This window comes from Ostrea edulis, chromosome 9 (genome assembly GCF_947568905.1).
Source record: "Ostrea edulis chromosome 9, xbOstEdul1.1, whole genome shotgun sequence".
Lineage (NCBI taxonomy): Eukaryota > Metazoa > Mollusca > Bivalvia > Ostreida > Ostreidae > Ostrea > Ostrea edulis.
In genome coordinates, this window is record NC_079172.1 from 22,452,467 (window position 1) to 22,475,464 (window position 22,998).

The 22,998-nt window shown below is 34.8% G+C and overlaps 1 protein-coding gene across 3 annotated transcripts; it reads right to left on the reverse strand.

Moving 5' to 3' along the window:
- Window positions 1-5,186: 5,186 nt before the first annotated feature.
- On the reverse strand, window positions 5,187-22,790 carry LOC125659645 (alpha-latrocrustotoxin-Lt1a-like). 3 transcript variants are annotated; one of them, XM_048891384.2, is made up of 3 exons: window positions 22,606-22,790; window positions 11,013-11,186; window positions 5,187-7,748 (listed from the first exon to the last, which is right to left on the reverse strand). In XM_048891384.2, the coding sequence occupies exons 2-3, from the start codon at window positions 11,182-11,184 to the stop codon at window positions 7,150-7,152; spliced, it is 771 nt and encodes a 256-aa protein (XP_048747341.1). In that variant the 5' UTR covers window positions 11,185-11,186; window positions 22,606-22,790; the 3' UTR covers window positions 5,187-7,149. The 3 variants fall into 3 exon arrangements, with proteins under 3 accessions (XP_048747341.1, XP_056004824.1, XP_056004823.1); XM_056148849.1 differs by lacking the exon at window positions 22,606-22,790 and adding an exon at window positions 16,394-16,444; XM_056148848.1 differs by lacking the exon at window positions 22,606-22,790 and adding an exon at window positions 16,375-16,444.
- Window positions 22,791-22,998: the final 208 nt, after the last annotated feature.

A 22,998-nucleotide genomic window follows, 5' to 3' on the forward strand; every position in this document is an offset into this window, starting at 1 on the left:
ATTCTATGTGGCGACTTTAACCTCACATTAAACCCTTCACTGGATACTTATAACTATTGTGGAATCAATAATCCCAAAGCACGTGCTAAAGTTCTAGAAATCATGGACGATCTACAACTTTTAGATTACTACAGAGTGCTAAATCCAGATAAAAAAGCTTATACATGGCGGAAAAAAATCCCTTAAAACAAAGTCGCCTTGACTACTTTCTTGTATCTGATAGTTTGTCAAATTTGGTTGAAAACTGTACCATAAAGCCAGGATATAGATCTGATCATTCTGTTGTTATTCTTGAATTAAAATTTAATCCCTTTACAAGAGGGCGTGGCCTTTGGAAATTTAATAACAATTTATTAACAGACAAAAAATATGTTATGAAGGTCAAAGAAACTATTCAATCTGTTACTAGCCAATATTTGGATAACATAGATAATATAAATTTTCAGTGCAAAAACGATATTGATGAAAGTTTATTTCTGGAGGTTTTAATGATGGAAATTAGGGGAATTACTATATCATACTCAGCATTTAAGAAAAGAGAAAAAGACATCAAAGAAAAGAAACTTTTAGATGAAATCGAAATTTTAGAGTCTGACTCTCCTATTGATTTTGATATTCTAGATGAGAAGAGAGCAGCTCTTGAAAACATTAGAAAAGAAAAGCTACAAGGTCACATGATAAGGTCTCGTGCACGTTGGATAGAGGAAGGGGAAAAACCTTCAAAATACTTTTGTAATTTAGAATCCCGAAATTATTTAAATAAAACTATCAAAAAAATTCAGTTGGATACTGGTACAATTTACAGACAGTCAGATATATTAGAAGGTGTCAAGAAATATTATGAAGCCTTATATACTAATAATGATTTTAACTTAATTAATGTCGACCTGGAAAGTATCATCTCAGATTACAATTCTCCTAAGTTAGATACACATGCAACCAAAAAACTGGAGGATGATATTAAAGAAGCAGAGGTTCTTAAAGTATTAAAAAATATGAAAAACAACAAATCCCCGGGTAGCGATGGATATACAACTGAATTCTTTAAAAAATTTTGGAATGACATTAAATATTATGTTGTTAGAGCTATTAATTGTATATATCATAAGAGGGAACTTCCTATTTCGCAAAGACTAGGAATCATTTCATGCTTACCTAAAGGGGATAAACCAAGACAGTTTTTAAAAAACTGGTGACCAATTACACTTTTAAATGTATTATACAAAATTATATCTGGTTGTCTCAGCTTTAGAATTAAACAAGTTTTGGATTATATAATATCCGATACACAGTCTGGTTTTTTAAAAGGTAGATATATAGGGGAGAATACTCGATTTATATATGATATTATGTCATACACCGAAAGAAATAATATCCCAGGCCTTCTAGTTCTCGTTGATTTCGAAAAGGCCTTCGACTCAATGTCATGGTCATTCATATATAAAGTTTTAAAGTATTTTGGTTTTGGGGAAAACTTTATTCAATGGATAAAAATCTTAAACACAAATTTCAGAGCCTCAGTTTTACAGAGTGGCTTTTTATCTGAACAGTTTGATATACAAAGGGGATGTAGGCAGGGTGATCCCATTGCACCTTATTTATTCATCCTATGTGCAGAAATTCTTGCAATATTAATTAAACAAAACAAAAGTATAAAAGGCATATTTATAGAAAACACAGAACACAAAATATCGCAATATGCAGATGATTCTTCACTAGCCCTTGACGGATCACCTGAATCGCTTTTTGCAGCTCTAGATACGATAGAATTTTTTTCCAGTTTTTCTGGTCTAAGGATTAATTCTTCTAAAACAAAAATTGTTTGGATTGGTTCAAAGAAATTTTCAGATCAAGAGAAATATGCTGCAATTCAAGCATTTAAAATACATAACTTTGATAAAATATGGATGAAGTGGGAAAATATTTTTGCAATTGATTAATTATTACTACATGTACTTATCATTATTTTTAGTACATGTATTATTGTTATTATTATTACTTTCACTATTGTACAGCAAGTAACCTAAACCACAGAGAGATGTATGCATGTATGAAAGGTATGTTTGTGTAAGTGTTTGATGTATTGTATGTAACCAAAAAAATAAATAAATTATATAAAAAAAAAAAAATATGCAGAGAAATTTGACAGTTCGTTACCTGAAATTGAACAATTAATGCCTAGGGGGTCTTTTAGCATTCCAAATATTTCTATTAATTTTGTCAGAAATTAAATAAATGCTATGTCAAATTCCAAGGCTACGGGGTTAGATGCTATTTCTGTAAAGCTGTTGAAAATTAGCTCGGGTGTGATTGGTGAAATTTTAACATATCTGTTAAACATGTCTATCAAAAGTGGTGTGGTTGCATCCGAATGGAAAAGAGCTAGAGTTACCCCTCTTTTTAAATCTGGTGACAATTTTATGGTGAACAATTATCGACCCGTGTCAGTTTTAGCAATCGTGAGCAAAATTATAGAAAGGCATGTTTTTAACTCATTTTACGAGTATTTGGATAAAAACAATCTTTTAACGGAACATCAATCCGGTTTTAGACCAAAGCATTCTTGCGAAACAGCACTTCATAACATTATTGATAAATGGTTAAGTAATATAGATAGTGGCAAATTAACAGGTGTTCTTTTTATTGATCTTAGTAAAGCCTTTGACACTGTAAACCACCAGGTATTGTTACACAAGCTTTCATCATTTGGTATTTGTCAAAATTCTTTTAAATGGTTTCAGTCTTATCTTAGCGGAAGATCACAATGTGTTAGATGGAAAGGTGTTTTGTCAGATGAAAAAGATGTTACAATAGGAGTGCCTCAGGGGTCCATTGTTCTTCATTTTATTTGTTAACGATTATCCTAAATGCCTAAAGCACTCAAATGTCTCTATATATGCAGATGATACATCTCAGGATGTTTCGCATCAATCTATTGATGTTATTGAGCAAAGGTTACATGATGATCTTTTAAACTCTATGAAATGGATGGAAAGTAATAAACTTACGATGAATTTAGCGAAAACACAATGTATGTTGATTGGCACTGCACAAAAACTCTCAAAGTGTAGAAAAATGTGTATCAAAGTAGGAGATATTGTTTTAGATACTGTTAAAACAGCCAAACTTCTTGGTGTACAAATAGATGAATGTCTAACCTGGTCTGTACACATTGATTCTTTATGCAAGAAACTTTCACAGAAGGCATTTTACGTCGTCTGCAAACTTTTATGTCAAATGCAGCATTATTGAAAGTTTATAACACTGTTATATTTCCTCATTTTAACTATTGTTGCACAGTTTGGTGCTCAGCCAAAAACAGGGTTTTTATTGACAGACTTTTTAAGTTACAGAAAAGGGCAGCCAGAATTATATTGAAGGTGAAAGTAACTCAGACTTCTACAACTGATATTTTTTAGTGTTCTTAAATGGATGCCTGTTCATGATTATTTTGTATATAGAAAACTAGTGCTTGCTTTTAAGGTTCTTAATAACGTGACACCAGAATATATGAACGTTTTTAGTTTTGTCAGCCAAGTTAGTTCCAGAACAAGAAGTAGCGATAGTGGCATTTTATATTTACCAAAAGTTCGAACTGAATATTATAAACGGTCTTTTAAGGTATCCTCCACAATTTTATGGAATCAGTTGCCCGAGTCTGTCAGAAGCTGTGGTTCTATTACATCTTTTAAATCAGCATATTTGCAGCATTATTTCTCAAATAAGTGATATATAGATATGATGTATGTTTATTTTCCCCCAGTGATATCGTGTGTGCATTTTATGTATATATTTTATATTATGTTATCTATTTTTCTATTCTCTAATTTATCTGTCTGTGAATATGTTTTATACAGGACCACAATGTAAACTAGTCATTTGTACTAATTGTGCTATCCTGTCTAAATAAAAGAATTTATTATTATTATCATTATTATTACCTTCACCTTTCAAAATCCTCCCGGAGGCAACTGGGGCATACCGGCAATTTATTACATGTGATGCAAGATGGATTTCAGAGAACAGTGCAAGTACGTTCAGTGCACAGCTCTCTGCCACTGCGGAAGGGAGTGCACAAGATAGTTTACAGAAGAGATTACACTTTTGTACACAATTATGTAGAATACTATATCACTTGGATCCAAGCCTTTTCTGTGCATTATATTCTACGTAAAAGTCTAATAGAAGCACTCCTAGAGTATTAAAGTGACATATCCCGTTCATTTTCATCGCGTTTCATTAGTTTGTTTAAAAAGTTCAAAAAGTATTTTTGGTCAGAAGGGTCAGTTAAATGGTATGTAAGCTTTGACACATTTAATTGGCACCACAAAACCTGTTTATGTGAGGAGGAAAAAACGGCAGTGATATGTTTTTTTAATAAGTACATGTAAATATAGTTACATGTATATTGAAATGGATCCTGTGTCGCATATTACCCGAAAATGGCCATTTTAAAAGAATGACCTCCATTTTGTCCTAATGAGAAATTTGGAATGTCCCTATATCCAAAACTTTTCTTAACAGAATGCTCTAACAGTCTACTAAATTTCATGCTTGTATCACTAATAGCACAATCTTCCCACATATCTGCTGGACTATATGTAAAATTAGAAGCCAAGTTCAAGGCCGCTCGTGCCATGGCCGCATCAAACCTAAGATGCGATTACACTTTCACTAAATGCTCGACATTTCGAAGTGAAAAACATGGGTCTTTCGGATATGACCCTAAAAACGGAGACCGTGTCGCGGCAGACGTTGTCACGATAAAGAATCATTACATGTGGTATTTCACCTATAACTGGTGACGTCTCAATATTACACACATCACACACAATATATATATATATCTATATATATATATAATGAAAGGCTAAAGCTTTACTAAACGTCTTCGTGTATCTTTTTTTTTTTTTTTACCTATTCTTTTACCGATCATTGCGAAAAGTAATTATTATATATATATATATATTCATGCATTATTCTTCTGTTTGACTTTGTGAGGAGGCTGTTGAGTGTACTTAACAACATTCCTTTGTGCCTAGCCAGAGCACTTGTGACAGATGTGTATATGTAACTTGTAGATGAATGCATGAAGATTGTCAGTGTTATATTTAGGGTTATCCACGTGACATTTTGTGATCTGCTATTTTCCATAACACATAGATGAAACATTGAGCGAATCCTTGTATTGTTCATAATAAATTTATTTTGCAAACAATTTCAACAATTCGCACTTGGAAAAACAGCCATTCGGCGTTTCTAGGAACGCATGTTTCGCCTTCCATTACGTAATAGATCCTGGTATATATATCAAATGATCCACATGCACTTGGAATAGTAATGCTAAATACATGTATCATAGTTGTTGCAGTACCTTACAAAGTTCTTAAGTGTGACAAACAAACAAAGCAGTATTATCACGTATCCTTATATGCATGTTCTTCCAACACAGCACATATAGATTACGTTTCATACAGAAAAAACAATGACAAACTACAGCACATACAAAATAAGTTAAAAACACAAAATTGGAATCCTACATTTTCCATGAAATTCTCATGCAGCTGTCTTAATCAAGTTTAACAAGAGGCCTATGGGCCACATTGCTCACCTGAGTCATCTTGGTCCATATTTACAGATTGCCCCTACATGTTACTATATATATTCGAATGTATAACAACTTTGATCCCCTTTATGGCCCCATCCTACCCCAGGGGCCTTGATTTTTACAAATTTGAATCTGCAGCACTATGTCAGGAAGTTTTCATGTAAATGTAAACTTTTCTGGCCCGGTGGTTCTTGAGAAGAAGATTTTTAAAGATTTTCTCTATATATTTGTATGTAAATCTTTGATCCCCTATTGTGGCCCCACCCTACCCAAGGGGTCCGTGATATTAACAAACTTAATAGGCACTATGTCAGAAAACTTTCATAAAAATGTGAACTTCTCTAGCCCAATGGTTCTTGTGAAAAGATTTTTAAAAGCTTTCTCTATATATTGTATGTAAAACTTTGACCCCCTATTGTGAGGGGGTAGGGGCATGATTTTAACAAACTTGAATATGCACTATGTCAGGAAGCTTTCATGCAAACGTTAAAAAAAAAAACACAAAAAAACCCCACTTTTCTGGCCCAGTGGTTCTTGAGAAGATTTTTAAAGATTCTCCCTATATATTCGCATGTAAAACTTTGATCCCTTATTGTGGCCCCAACCTACCTCCGGGGGTCATGGAATCACTACTCCCAATGGCTAAATTCCTGTTCTGAATATCTAAGCTAAATTCTAATATTCAGCAACAGTATAAAACAAGATGTGTTGTTAAAACTTCAATGCCCTCAAACATTCATAATATATGTATTAACACAAAACGACATGATTAGTTTGGACCCATCCTAGAGTCAAAAACCTTGGATAGCGAAATTCATCATTTTTTGTACATCCTTTTCTGTTATTCCTTATATGCATTTAGATTTTATACAGTATCAGCAACCTTAAAGAAGTCCTTCAAATCATCATGATAATTTTAACACCATCCTAAAACCAAACCCTTACCCATAAGGATCATGAAACTCACAATTTTGGTAAAGGACTACCCACTCCTTCTAAATATCCATTTAGTTTAAATTTAGTATCAATATCATTAAATCAGATATCATTTATGTTTTCAACATATATACTAAATATGCCAAGTTTGGCCCTGCCCTGGAGTCAGAACCTCTACCCAGGGGAAACTTTACAGTCTTGGTAGAGGCCTTCTTGTTCTATATCACTACTTCCTGTTCTATATCACTACTTCCTGTTTTATATCACTATGCATTTAGTTTTTCTTAAAAGATACATGTATGCAGGTGTAGAGAAGAACATTTTTAAAATTGGTCAATGTTTGGCAGTTTTTGCCCCGCCCCTTAAGTCCCGGGAGGTGTAGGAGTCCTGAAATTAACAATTTATGTCCCCCTTGTCCTAAAGATGCTTCATAACAAATTCGAAAAGAATTGGAATGGTAGTTATCAAGAAGAAGTTAAAATTGTTCAATTCTTAATGCACAACGACGGACGACAACCAATCGCAATAGGTCACCTGAGGTGACCTAACGAGCGTAAGCTGTACACAACTATGCATAAAATCTCATAAGGTACCTGTGGAGGTGTTTATGATTTGTGTTTTATGTTTATATTCTCAATGAACTTATAGTATTCACTGATGTCGCACAGGAGAAGATAATCTTTAATGTATTTTGGGATGTGAAGTCTTTGTAGTGCAACATATACATAAACTGTTAAACTTTTCCTTATGATATGACGACAGCTTTCTTGGAGAGTTTTCGGTTGGGTTTTCCAGAAGAGGCCAGTAAGATCTATGACGTCATTCATTTCGTGTATCAATGCAGACAGTCTTTTCATGGCATTTACTTCCTTTTCCTGGTTCACTCCACAATGTAGAAGTATCCGAGTCAATCGTGTATTATTCTTTTGCACAGCTTTCTGTAGACACGAGACGCCAAAGGGATGCGACAAGTTTGGATCCGCTCCTGAAATAAGCAGCAATTCCGCAATTTCAGTTTTGTCCATATTAATGGCTCTGTATAATGGAGTTTCCATGGTCCCAAAACATTGATAGTTTAAACTGCAGTTCTCGGTAAGAAAAACTTTGAAGACCTCCACGAAATCCAGAAAATCGTCATAGACAGTCACCGCAATATGCAAAGGGGTGAGGTTATTGTATTGCTTTCGAGCATTCACATCGTACCCTGCAACAACAAACGAAACAAACCTCAGTGACATCAAATAAGCTTTATACACCAGAAATCTACACAAGTAGTAGTATGATGAAAATATCACAAAGCCGAATGAGTATATTCATTCTTTATTCTCCTGAAGAATTAAAGAATCTAGTCGAGTATACTCAGTCATCTAAGCCATATTGTTATTTTCAGCGGTCGACAGAGGATGCTTACTCCTCCTAGACATCTAATCCCACCTATGGTGTGTTCAGGTGTCCATATTTACCCTACTTTTACTTTTTTTATTCTTTAAAGGAATTATGAGATCGATCACTGTACGTTATCTTCACTTTCATCAATCAAGCAAATGAGGAATTTTTAAACTTATCTCATCAATTAATGCTTCTTCTGAGTTACTTAAAAATTATATTGATTACTTCATCATTGATTAATTGTCCTGAATATCTAGCTGCTAAGTTGCAATAACATCCATCATAATAATATACCAACCATAGTATTTCTGTACAATACGTCATCAGCATTGTTTGTTTGTTTTTACGTCCCGTCGAGAATTTTTCACTCATATTGAGACGTCACCAGCTGTAGATGAAGCCCCACAAATTTAGACCTATGTTTAGCACTCATGATCGTAGCAGTGAGGGTTCATTAACGTGCCAACGCCTGTTGAGACACAGGACCTCTGTTTTTATACGCCCGTCTTTAGACGGGACGAATCATAGTACAGTGATGTCTGTCCGTCCATTCAGGGTTTTCTGTTTCTAGACTCATTTCTCTGTCACATATCTAGCTGAAACTTGCTATGTAGCTTCTTTGTGGATCACTCTATATCATGTTGCAATTTTGATCCTCTCTAGTAGGAATTTTGCCCCTTTATTTGAAAATTATTGTTATTTGGAGGGTACATAATTTGTCCAGTTAACTCCTCCCCCAATTTTCAAGTAAGGGCCATCTTGAGAAAATTACAGGTTGTTGAACTTCTGTTTTGAGGAAATATTATATTAAATAAAGGATGTGATTTGCCGTTTTAACTCCTCGCACAGTTTAGAAGCTAGGGTCTTTGTAAATAACTTGAAGCTGTGCATAGTGCAAGGATTTTAATTCTCAACATTTTTTTATTTTCTTTTATGTTTTAAATATTTACAGGTTGCTGCACTTGGTCAAATTTGGGGAAATATTTTACACACAGAACGGTTTGTCTGTCTACCTCTTAAGCTAATACCCTTTATTCATACAATGCAAAGATTGGATGAATACAACAACCATGACACCTCTGTCGCATACCACCTCAAATATTATGCCCCAACCCTTCCCTGGGAGAGGATCGAAGCACATTGGATTGCACCTATCAATAGACCAAATATTATCTGTTTAATATCTAGAGAACCCTTCGATTAACAGATATCAATCCATCTTAATACACTGGCTGGACCTGCATACTAGATTGTCCCTATTAATTCTGAGGTCATGTGGTCAAGGGTCACTGAGTTTTGTTTTTTAAAATAAGAATAAAACAAAATCTGCCTAACGGTCATCAAACATAGTAGCTAAGTTAATCATGTATATTACATGACTTTAATAGATTTTTCAACTCATTGATAAAAGAACAAAGACTTGAAAGCATGCACATAGTAATTGAGGAACCATTAATTTATTCTTATCGTATTTGACTTCATAGGCAGGTTTGGGCACAGGCATCTGAAGTATGGATATTACTACCCCCGACCCCCTTTCTGATAATTTTTTGGGTGGCAATAATTTCTCAGAAATGTGTGAATTCTCGGTCTATCTCATCCCTCTTTCGATTAATGTTATCGTTTCACGATTTTTGTAAGATTTAGAGATTGACCTTCTACTGGTATAATAAAATACACTGATGAATTTCAGGTCAAAGAAATTATTTGTATGTAAAGCAGAACCATTTTATTTTCCAAGCTATTTCATCATAATAAGGGAGTCATCATAATAAGCATATCATGATAAAATACAATTTATTTTTGATACAAAAACTGGTAACGTTGAACGTTGAACATAATACTGTATGCTTGCTTTCAATTCTAGGTATGTGTAAAAGTTTCCATTGAATCCATAATATATTATATTCTCTTAAAATTAACACACAAATAAAACAAGAGGCCCATGGGCCACATTGCTCATATGAGTCACATTGGCCCATATTTAAAGATTTTCCATATATATTTGCATATAAAACTTTGGTCCCTATTGTGGCCCCAACCTACCCCCAGGGGCCATGATTTTTACAAATTTAAATCTGCACTATGTCAGGAGGCTTTCATGTAAATGTAAACTTTTTTGGCCCAGTGATTCTTCAGAAGAAGATTGTTTAAGATTTTCCCTATATGCATGTACATTATTTGTATTTAAAACTTTGATCCCCTATTGTGGCCCCATCCTACCCCTGGGGGCCATGATTTGAACAATCTTGAATCTGCACTATGTCAGGACACTTTCCTGTAAATTTCTACTTTCCTGGCCCAGTGGTTTTTAAAGAGTTTCCCTATATATTTGCATGTAAAACTTTGATCCCCTATTGTGGCCCCAACCTAACCCAGTGGTTTATAAGGAGAAAATTTTTAAATGACTCCATCCTATTTTTGCAATTATCTCCCCTTTGAAGGTGGCATGGCCCTTCAATTGAACAAACTTGAAAGTCCTTTACCCAAGAATGCTTTGTGCCAAGTTTGGTTGAAATTGACCCAATGGTTCTGGAGAAGAAGATGAAAATGTGAAAAGTGTACACAGACACCAACGACGACACACAATGGATAAATTTTTATCAGAAAAGCTCACTTGGGCCTTCAGCTCAGGTGAGCTAAAAAATCAGTTAATCAGCACACATAACTAAACGATATCAATAATTTTTTATAACAAACTTTTCAATAGGATGTATATGTACGCCAAAAATTGCCCAAAATGTGAAGCGAAGTACAGTGTACATATTCTTAGTCTTATTAAAAATCTTCATCTGTCAAGCTAGCTCAGTAGATCAAGGCATTAGTCTGATAATCTATATATCGTACAGTGAACTCCCGTACAAGTTTCAATGGGTTTCTTCTTCTTCATGATGTATTCAATATCCAATACCACAAATTTTACATATTTTACCTAAAATTTGCCCTTTAATATAGTTTTTTTTTTTATCTATATTTTTCACTCATGATAATTCTGAAAGGCATGTTCGGCTTTCCCTGTGAATTCCTTTGAATTCTTGTCACACTTTCAGTACCACCTGGATGAGTGGTCTCCCCTTACCTGCATTAAGTAACGCTTTTACAACAGTTAAATTTTTCTGTTTCACAGCGTAGTGAAGAGGGGTGTTGCCCTTACAGTCGATTTCATTCACCATGACTTGTCTCCCTTCCCTTAACAAGCATAATGCAGTGTTCGTAAAGTTGTTCTGTACAGCTAACTGCAACAAAGCCATGCCTGAAAATCAAAATACCATATACAATGAATGGGTGATGTAAAGTCAACAGTTAAACAAGCGGGTTACGGTGGATCGCGTCATCACTACAGGCTCTATTTAACAGTTAAACAAGCGGATTACGGTGGATCGTGTCATCACTACAGGCTCTATTTAACAGTTAAACAAGCGGGTTATGGTGGATCGTGTCATCACTACAGGCTCTATTTAACAGTTAAACAAGCGGGTTAAGGTGGATCGTGTCATCACTACAGGCTCTATTTCTATATGTTCACCTGCAGATATTGATATTTTAGACAATTTCAATGGAGATTTGGGCAAAAATCTCAAACTTTGTGACATAATGAACAAAATTTCTAAATCTGGGCACACTTTTTGTTGTTCATCAATTCTGACATACATCTGACAAAGAAAATTTGTCACGGTAGCTCAGTGGCAGAGCATTGGCTTCATAACTGGGAGCTAGGTTGTGAGTTCAAACCCCGCTCGTGCCATGGCCACGTCAAACCTAAGATGTAAACATAGGTAGTGATTGCTCTTTCGCCAAATGCTCGGTACTTAGTGAGAATCACAGGTCTTTAGGATATGACCATAAAAACAGAGGTCATGGCAAGCGTTGGCACGTTAAAGAAGCCTCACTGCTATGGCCGTGAGCACTAAGCATTATCATGGTACTTCACCTACAGCAGTATCTTTGCTAGCCAAAGGCTTTTGGTCAACACCACTCCCCACTCTGTTAGTGAGGACTCCCCACTCTGTTAATGAGGAGCAAAGTGGGCCAAAAACCCTTGGCTAGCAAAGATGCTACAGCTGGTGACGTCTCAATGAAGGGATGTAACACAAACATCTGTAAAAGCAAACATAAACAAGTCTTTCAAATGATAAAGACAATAATCACTACAACAATTTTGGTCCCACCCCGGAACCAAAACCGTTACCCCTTGGGATCATGAAAATTTACAATTTTGGTAAAGGTCGACCTATTCTTCCTAGTAAATATCTATTTAGTTTCAATTTAGTATCAATAGCATTAAAGAAGATATCTTTTAAATGTTTTACACATATATACAATATAATACTAAGTTTTGCACACACACACACACACACACCCTTTGGGGTCAGAACCTTTACCATGGGGATCATAAAATTTACAATTTTGGTAGAGGACTTCCTGCTCTACATCACAATGTATTTATTTTTTCTCACACATTTGTGGTTGTAAAGAAGATTTTTAAAAATTGGTCAATTTTTGTCCCACTAAGGTCAAAGGGGTGTCGGAGTCCTGAAATTTACAATTGTCCCCTTGTCCCAAAGATTCTTCATACTAAAAGTGTAAGGAATTGAAATAGTGCTTATCAAGAGGAAGTTTAAAGTGTTTTATCATTCACACATTTAATAACAGACTATTTTGGCCACACCATGTACCAAAACCCTTACCTGGGATCATCAATTTTGCTAAATGACTGTGCTCTTTCTAAATATCCTTTTAGTTTCAATTTAGTATCGATAGCACTAAAGAATATATTATTTAAATGCTTTACACATACACACTATATACCAAGTTTGGCCCCAGGGATCATGAAATTTACAATTTCGGAAAAGCTTTTCTGCTATACATCACTATGCATTTAGTTTTTCTTAATCGTGTGGTTGTAGAGAAGGAGATTTTTTAAAATTAGTCAATTTTTGTCTCACCTCTGAGGCCCCAGGGGTGCAGGAGTCCTAGCTGAAACTTAGAATTTTTAGATTCTTCATACTAAAAGTGAAAGGAATTGGAATAGTACTTATCACGAAGAAGTTAAAAATGTTCTATTATTCACACATTTAATTACTGACCATTTGGGTCCCACTCTGATACCAAAACTGCTACCCCTGGGATCATCGAATTTATAATTTTAGTAAAGGACTCTGTGCTCTTTTTAAATATCCGTTTAGTTTCAATTTAGTATCAATAGCACTAATTAAGAAGATGTTATTTAAGTGTTTTACACATAAACACTATATACCAAGTGTGGCCCTGGGGTCAGAACCTCTACCCTAGATTTTTACGGAATACATAACACAATTTCTATTTTCGGCGTTATTCATCTCTTAAATTGGGAATTGCTTGAAATGTGCGTTTAGCTGTTCAAAGGATATGATCATATACCTATTTAGGACAGGTGTTTTTTTTAACGTGTAAGGTCTTGATATCAAGGACCTGGGCCTTTCCATTTGGGAAAATAAGCAACATTTGCATGAAATTGGGAAAAATGTTCCATGGGTAAAAAAAACTAGGGAGAAAACCAAATCAGTGCATTCAGGAATAATTGGATTCCTTCTGACTTACCTTTCGGTCAGAGCTTACCTCATTTAAATAAACAGAGGCCAAAAAAAATTACTTCACAATTTGAAACAAAATTGTAATCCAGCTGTGAGCCTGTGAAAATTTATGAATATTAATGCTACCCTGCTTTGATTTGTTTTCATTGTTTGGGAATTTCAAAACAAAAATTGAACCGAATAGCCGATAACAACTGAATGTCTGATGACAACCAAATAGCCAATAATGCGTTTACCCGTGTGATGTTGTATATGACCATAAATACATTATCAGTTGTTTGATCTAGCTATGATTATCTATATGGATACTGGAAGTGACTCATCAGCTGAGTACAATGACTCCAGGGTTGTTGTGCATATTTTGAAAGTTACTGAATCTAGTCCTGTCAAAAGTATAGCCTTTTTAGTGTAGTAGTTAGGGTTATATGAACTGTGGATTAATGGCCTGGATAGCTTAGTGGTGAGAGCACCTGACTAGTAATGTAGGGGTTCCAGGATCGATTCCTGGTCCACCCAAAAACTTTCCTCCTTATACCCATATTACTATAGTGGGTAAAGTGTTTGAAATGCTTCTGGTGTGTACATTTTTAAATACCAAAGCACAGTATTCAGAAAGTGTGATGCCCTGAACTTAGTTGTTAATCAATTATATAAATACAATGGCTGATCATCTAACCATGAAACTTGTACTAAGTTATGGTTAAAAACTGTGGCTATAAATATCTAGCATGTTGCAGTTTATACTAGGAATCAATGTAGTGAATATCTAGAGCAGTTTATAGAAATAGATGTAGTGAATATCTAGAGCAGTTTATAGGAATCGATGTAGTGAATATCTAGAACAGTTTATAGAAATCGATGTAGTGAATATCTAGAGCAGTTTATAGGAATCGATGTAGTGAATACAGTTCGATTATCTCAAACATTCCATGTATACCACGCAAGTTATTTAAAAAAAAAAAAAATTTTAGGTGGCTTAAGTGACAAACAGAAATAGATCAGACATGCTGCTAGCCTACAAGAGAGATATAAATATATCTAGGATATTTTCTCCCTCTGGTGTATCTGTTGAAGTTATGCCCCATCACTAACACTTCATCAAAATAGTATAAAATGTGTATTGGGGGGGGTCCGTGGAATTACCGGAAACACCATAAACAACAGGTAATTCCCGAAAACACCAATAAAAGTACCGAAAACACCAATGTATTATGAAACATAGTTCATGCCTGTAAATACATATATCCAAAGTGTCATTCATATTGGTTAATTTTATATCTTGTATTTCAGACTGCATTTATCGGCGCCATTGGCGTCCGTGTTAGCCAACCAGAATGTCGTTCCCGGCAGTTGATTCAAATTCGACACGACTATGATTTATGTATTTTAACAAGCATAAATCCAAAATAAAAGTTACATCTATTAACCCAATACCACTGGGGAGAGAGAGAGAGAGAGAGAGAGAGAGAGAGAGAGAGAGAGAGAGAGAGACGCAGTTAAATTTCGAATGCAAGCACTTTCACTTATATATATATGCTTTTTTATGCATTGATCCCTAATACGGGACTTTCGAGATACGGATCCACTCTGACTTTTATCGCGCGTTGAACGTAATTGTAGGGCATGTCACTTCCGGATTACAATAACAACTAAGTAAACAAACATGGAATATTTCAATTGCTATCAATTTCCTGCATTTAAATGCTATCTTTGATAGAAAGGAATAACTACAACCATTTTTAAGGAAAATACAATTGATTAAATTATGCGAGTCGGCGCGGGAAATAAATCTAGGGAATATCTTGAGGATATCGGTAAAACTTCATGCCTTGCATCCAATGGTACGCGTCTAAATGCGCCTTTTCCCTTCCATCTAATTTACACCCAGGTACTAAGCACCAATAATGACTTGGATCGTCATCGTGGGACTGCGCATAGCTCTTTACGGGCCGTCTGTTAGCGAAACACCATATGTATCAATGTCAACTTTGCCCTACAATTGGGTTATTATCACGTGACCGTGGTGTATAAACGTCAAATATAATCGGTCGTTCCGGCATATCCCGAAAGTTCCGTATTGAAGAAATCCACTGTACAAAATATGGGGTCATGAGTAAAGTGTAAAGAACGATGTCCGTAACTGATAAGAAAACCTATATTTATACACAGGTCATTGTTATAGTCATAGATCATAGTCCCGCTAACCCGACAAACATTTTTTTTTATTTTAAAAAAGTTATTGAATGACGAAGTACATGTATGACCAAACTGCATGCAGATTAAACTTTATAGAGCCCCGTGCTAACATAACTTATATTTTTTTAATGTATCAGAAGGGGCATGTTGCCGGTTAATTTGTATATAATTCTTGACAAGCAATAAGATAACAACAAAAAATGGTGCTTCCGGTAATTCCATGGACTGGTATTGGGGCTAGGTCACAAAGCAACAAATCCAGCAACCTAACTAGTCATTTGAAACACACAGGGTCAGTTTTACATATATCATATATAGTATATACACTATACACTTTATATACCAGTTAAACTGTTTGCTCAGATTGTGTCAAAACCTTGTGATTATACTCTTTCAACTAATCTCAGAGAGATTCGTCGAGGCTGGATATTTGGACTGACGTCTCTTCCGAAGAGGCGTCAGTCCAAATACCCAGCCTCGACGAATCTCGCTGAGATTATCTTTCAACATGTCTGGTCCGTGTCGCTCCGTTCGGCACCAAATCTCTTGGTACTCGAGAAAAGCTTACCAACATATACATATAACATTTGCATTTCATATAATTGTTTGAGCAAGTATTACACAAGCTAAACCTTCCGATGATTATTTGTAAGCATCATTTCAATAAATTACCTGTTTAAAAAGCATTTACCTTAACCCTGCATGTTTAGATTTTTCGATAAAAGTGAAAGTGAAAAGTATTAGATAATTCGATCATAAAATTGGTTGGCAGTCAATGGCGGATCCAGAGGGGGTCCCCTTTCGTCAATTTTTTTTGTATAGAATAAGGGCAAAAATAACACATTTTAAGGGTGGACCCTACCCCCCTTGAAAACCAAATTAATGGTTTTCTTTCAAAAATTCCTGGATCCATCCCTAAAAGTACATGTGATTGCACACCAGCTCTCTCTTTTGAAGGGGGGGGGGGGATTTTATAAAACCAATTCAGATCTATATCATAAAATCAATTCGGGTTTAAATGCTAAGCAAAAGTCACTGTAACTGAACTAGTAGAGTTATCTATTACGCGTTTGTAATGATATAATTCTGTAGTATTAAACACTATATTTATATATATATTTTTTTTTTTTTTACAAATCCAATTCTGGGCCCTGTCGGGCATACAAGCTTTAGAAAAGAAGAGAGAGAAAAAATGACAATCAAAATACCAGATACAAAAAACAGAGTGTACAGCAAATTAAGCTGTCCAGAAATACAGTATATGTATAACAATATTGTATTATATATAAAATTAATTTTTAGAATCTATGATATATAATGAACATTTGTAGAATAAGCATCTGAGTTATACCTGGTACATCTTGTCTCATTGTAGAATCTATGGTGTACATTATCTTATAGAAACTTATACATTTTTTACTTCTTACATTTTATATTATTGTTTCTCATTTCAAAAATCCTGATTAAAAATTGACCCAGCTTGGTTAACAACATGTTATCTTCATTGACATAAGCCACATAATTTTTTCTTTACTTAACAAATTTAAAAAGTTTAATTTCTATTATATTTAGAAATATTATGAAAAATGGTCCTTTCGCTTATATATAAAGGACACTATATACCTGATGAACTATTATTAGACTATTAGGGAAATCCCCTACTAATGCATTGGGGGTCACTAAGATAGGCCATTGACATGTTTTATTAAAATGCATGGTTGATATGCAAATATTCCCTTTACAACTTTCTTTTGTTGCCAGGCTTCATTTTTTCCCCTCCAATTTTCATCAGTGGCCACTGATATTAATTTCAAGAAGGAAGACATGTTGTATCTATCCATCATTTGTATTTTTCATCTTCTACTGACTGCAAGTACTTTTGGTCGTATTTTATCTATGTACGTGATATTAAATTGTTGAATTGTGCTTAAAATGTGTATTTTGATCTCTCTCTCTCTCTCCCCCTCTCTCTCTCTCTCTCTCTCTCTCTCTCTCTCTCTATATATATATATATATACATTTTTACCATTGTTATAATTCATTTTCAGAGTGATTATCATACCGTATCATATCACATTATCTTTGATAGATAAATCTACGAACCTGAGACTATCTAGAGATATCTACTCAGAGATCTGGCTACATCACGACAATGTTTCCTATTCATAAAAAATAAATTCTCTAAATATGCCAAATGAAGAACCAACTACATTCACCAATAACAATGATCTTCGCTTGTTCAATATAAAACACGTGAGTAATCGTCTTGAAATATTACATTTTGGCGATAGTAGGAAAACGTAATCAATTGTGGGCGGTGCCTGCCGAGCCAAGCTAGTTAATTACGTGTTCAAAATTAGACAAACGTGTATTTTGTACATGCAATATAAGGTCAGATAGGATTTTATATATCTAATGAATTTTTCATTTTACATTCGAAAAGTTAGATCTAGAGGTCCCCTCGTTTTATAAACTTTCTTATCCACCCTGCGTTGTATTATCAAATTATGCATTTTAATGCACTTTCACCATCACCAACATAGGCGCGCGTGCACCCACACGCGCGGGCAGGCGCGCAGCTGTCTATACGCAAGTACGCAACTGCGTACACATCATGTTCAAGAGAGAGAGAGAGAGAGAGAGAGAGAGAGAGAGAGAGGTATTTGCCGTTAAAATATTTGTGTCTAAAATTAATGCATTATATACATGTAGTACCGGTTTATAATTGAATCAGCATCAAAATGTCCATTCAATCAAATTTAAAGTCCTTTTTGAATTTCAAATCATTAACATCGTGTCGAATGTTTAAATGGGGCGGTCCTTCGGATGAGACAGTAAAAACCGCGTCACAGCAGGTGTGGTACGATATAGAACACTCCCTACTCAAAGGCCATAAGCACCGAGCATAGGCCAAAATTTTGTAGCCATTCACCAGAAATGGTGACTTCTCCATATGAGTTAAAGATTCTCGAGAGGGACTTTAAACAATATACAACCAATCAATAATGTACATTATATATGCAGAATACGGATTAAGATATTCTTTATTATCAGCATCATTACCATATACATGTATATACCAGTCGAAAATAACGGAAAAAAATTGTAAAACGAATGTAAAGTCAGTCCAAAAACAATGTATAAACGGTGAGTTGGCTTAATAAAACACTTTAGAAAATTATTTTGTGAATTCTGTGGGGTTAGGAAATTGACAAGAAACCCTGTTTCTGTACACAAAATGTAGGAGATTTTATTGGTAAACCAAGGAGTTTCCTGGGCAGGGGGCTCCCACCAGGGCTTTGCCCTGGGCCCACTGGGATCCTCAAGGTGGCCCCCAGACCCCTTGCCATGTTTTGCGTACACTACAGTTTTTTTCTGGCTACGCGCCTGGCGGGCATGTACATGTATGCTAAAAATCAGTAAAGAAAAACTTAAGTTGAAAATTAAAACAATAAATATTTTAAGAATTAAGAAATTTTCACTGGAGATTATACATGTAAGACTTAGAAGAGATATGATAACATGTTTTCTTATCAATTATAAATATACTTCAAAAGACAAATAGAGGGGGTATCTAGACGGGTTTTTTCTTTCTTTCTTCTTCTGATTTTACCAAACATGACTGAATTCTTGACCACAGGGGCTAAGCCCGTTTTGGGCCCGAACTCTTTAATACCATAAATATAACTGAAGAATTCGGGGCCAAAACGGGCTTAGCCCCTATGTTCTTGACTAATTCATAAATTTAATTCAATTCTCTTTCTAGAACAATTACGTTATACGCATTCTACATTTTGAACCGATTCCACAAGTACTAAATCAATGTAACCCCCACCCCACCCCTTTCTACACAAGCCTGCATCAACACATCTTACATATACGATTAGTTGCTATTGTGTGTAAACATTATTTCATTGTAATTTCATCAGTTATGGTGAGAGATATAAGACCTTACCCTTGGAGTTCCACTAAAGATGTACGATTTGTTACACATACATGGATATATCACGTGTTTGCAAATGACATATTCCGTTACGTTCAGCCAACAAAACAAAAACAAAAACAACAAAACACCGGATGCGTGCAAGTCATTCAGGTTTTAATCTCTCATTTACATCATACATGACTATATTACAGTCGGGGAAAATATAAACACACACACACACACACACACACACACACACACACACGCATGCATTTTATCATGTCATACAAAAATAGTGATTTTTGCTCTTTTATATTCATTAAAAATACTTGGACGGTTTTGTTTTGTGCACGCCTTGGGTACACCATTTGTTAACTAAATTAAGACGATGTGCTGACGTCATAATGTTTCACAGTATTTAGAGTCAGAATGAGAACAATCAAGGTATAACAGTTTGAAAACAAATTTAACCCACATTAGAACACCAGGAACATACAAACGTAATACAATTGCAAAGTACCAAACAATCCTTTAAAATCACGTTTCTATCTTCATAATTTTCAGAGTGTCTATCTTTTAAATCCAAACAACCTGAGAATTCGATCCCTCCATGTTCTCCGCGGTCTCAGCACACGAGGTTCTTCCGCAGGAGAAAGTCCCGTGGTGCAGAGGAAACTATACATGTACATGTATACTGCAAAGGCCTTCATTTCACGGGCTTGGTCTTCTCTTCTTTGCTCTTGGTGGCATCCTGAGAATCTGGTGCAAGTTTAAAGAGACACTACAGCTCATTTTGCGCAAAAATCATGAAATGACAATTTTCCCAGCGCTTTCTCAATTTTTGTTGCATTGTTGAAAGTATGAACTTTGCGAAAATAACACTTATCTAAAGTTAAATATTATCGTTTTAACGTAAAAATTAATACTTTTTGATGGCCTATACACAAAATATCGAGTCTCCTCCTTTCAATCTTCAGACGCATGCGCATAGACAGTAAACAGTGCAGCATGTCCAGAGAGAGAAAGTGTAGTTGATAGATCTAGAATTTTGACAGATTCTGTGAGAAAAGAGGTAAAATTAGAATGAGATAAAACTCATACGTGAAATAAAATTTACCTTGGTATCAGTTTGACCGTTGGAAAACAAAGAGCTCGGAGAAACACATGTAACTCGGTGGCGGATCTAGGATTTCCGAAGAGGGGTGTGAAGGTCAAAGATTAGCCAAAGTAATCGGCCATTCTGGTGTAAAATTTGGATTTCCATTCACAATCTGTGGGGTAAAAAGGGAGGGGGATCCTGGCCCCCTAAATCTGCCATTGAGACTAGCTGCGAAGACACCACGTTTAAAAGTAAGTGCTATTTTTATCTGAACACGACACGTGTTAGTTGTAAAAACATCGGTCAGTGGGAACATGGAAGGTTTCTGTTGAAATAATGATTTATAATTACTTATTATAAGGAGCAGGGAATAATCTTATACTTGAAAGGTGAGTGTGGACCCCCTTGAAGGGGAATTTAAATAATTTCCTTCAGAACACCTTTGCTGTCATTCAAAACCACGTGATGTAAATAAGCATTCAAAAGTCCGAGTCAGCATGAAGAAACCTTTGAATTCCGAACGATCTTCAAAGCGCAGTTGAGAGTAAATTGATGCATCCCAATTGTTCAAAATTGTCAGTATCGATATGAAATTTATCATTTTATCAATACATGGTTTTAAAAACACTTTATTAAAATGTGGAAAATGAGCTGTAGTGTCTCTTTAAAGGTTTCTATACTCGATAGAAACAGCTTTCGGGGAATAAACTTTTGTATTTTCCCTGTGTAATAGTGTTTATTAATTGATTTAAATTAATAAATCTACTCAAATTTGTATATAGATTTCAAATTAAACATTATCTGAATAACCACTACATTGAGATGTGTTTTATGCTCATCCAAGTAGAACAGGCAGTACCTGTTCTGATTAATTGAATTTTGCCTTAAGTAGGTCATTATAATTAAACTTAAATATAGGTTTGAAAGTGTTCGAAGTTTCTATTGGTTTTATAGTGTTGTTAGCTGGTGTTTTATTGACCAGTTCTTTTTCCCTCCAAAAGTTCTTGGTGGTGTTCGGTCATTCTTTGTCTAGTTGGTTTATAGAGAAGTTGGTGAAAATATATAACAGATATTTGACTGTTGACTGATCATTTCTGATAATTTGTTTAACAAGGTAAACTTATTTTCTAACTTTAATATTATTTCTAATTTGCAGTAAACTTGATGATTTGGTAGATTTAATTCCATATAGCACTTGCACAGTGAGAATGATATGATGCAAGTTTATTTATGTAAACTTCATAATTTACAGTCCATCTCCATGGACATGTTTTGTTAAATGAGGGATTATTGCCACGTCACTTATTCTACCATTACTTTTGCAGATAGTATAACCAAAGACACAATAGGACGGTGCGTAGTCTTTATTATGTACTTCATGTGTGGTAAAAACTGAAACAAGCAAAAGGAGTAATAAATATACTGTTAAATTACAAATGAATAAATAAATAATTAAAAATGTTACAAAAAGAAAATAGTCAAAATTTGGATTTAATTTTACAACAAACTTGTTTCCGTAGAAAAATTTGTTAAGCGCGTACATTTATCATTCTCTCACTAGAGGGCGCGTTACGCAAGCTTTGAGGAGCGCATCAATCTAATTAAAATTAGAGGTTAGATCCGCTCACATACTCGCTACGAATATATGAGCGGATCTAACATCTAATTTTAATTAGATTGGGAGCGCATGGAACTCTGGGTAGAGAATGGTACATTTATGTGAAAGATACATATGACACTCGCGGCGTTCCATAGAAAATATTCAGATGTATGCCACTTCTAAATATAATATACAAGAATAGCTAACAAACCAAAATAAAGTAAATATGTATTCAAAGGCTAAGAGAATCATGATAATGAACTGCAAAAGACTACTTACAGTGTGTGCTATCTCTATTATAAGTAGAAAATGGATGATTGGAACAATGATCGACCGATGCGTGAAACACACTCACAGGTAAACAGGAAGTACGTGCTCGAATTAAGAATGGTAACTCTCACCGGGTTTGAAGTCTAAGTCGTAAAGAAAGATAATTGAATATAAAAAAAAGAAAGAAAATATTTTAACAAATAACGATAACTCTTCACATCACTTATTCCCATAGAATGGTATGATGGTGTTCATGATATATTCTATTATTAACGAATAATGCCTGTATAGTCATCATAGAAATATCATTTAGTATCAGTGTTTTAAGCTTTTATAATATTATGGTAACATATTTTAAAGAAGTAATTTGTGTAAATAAGTAATACTTTGATGTATATGATT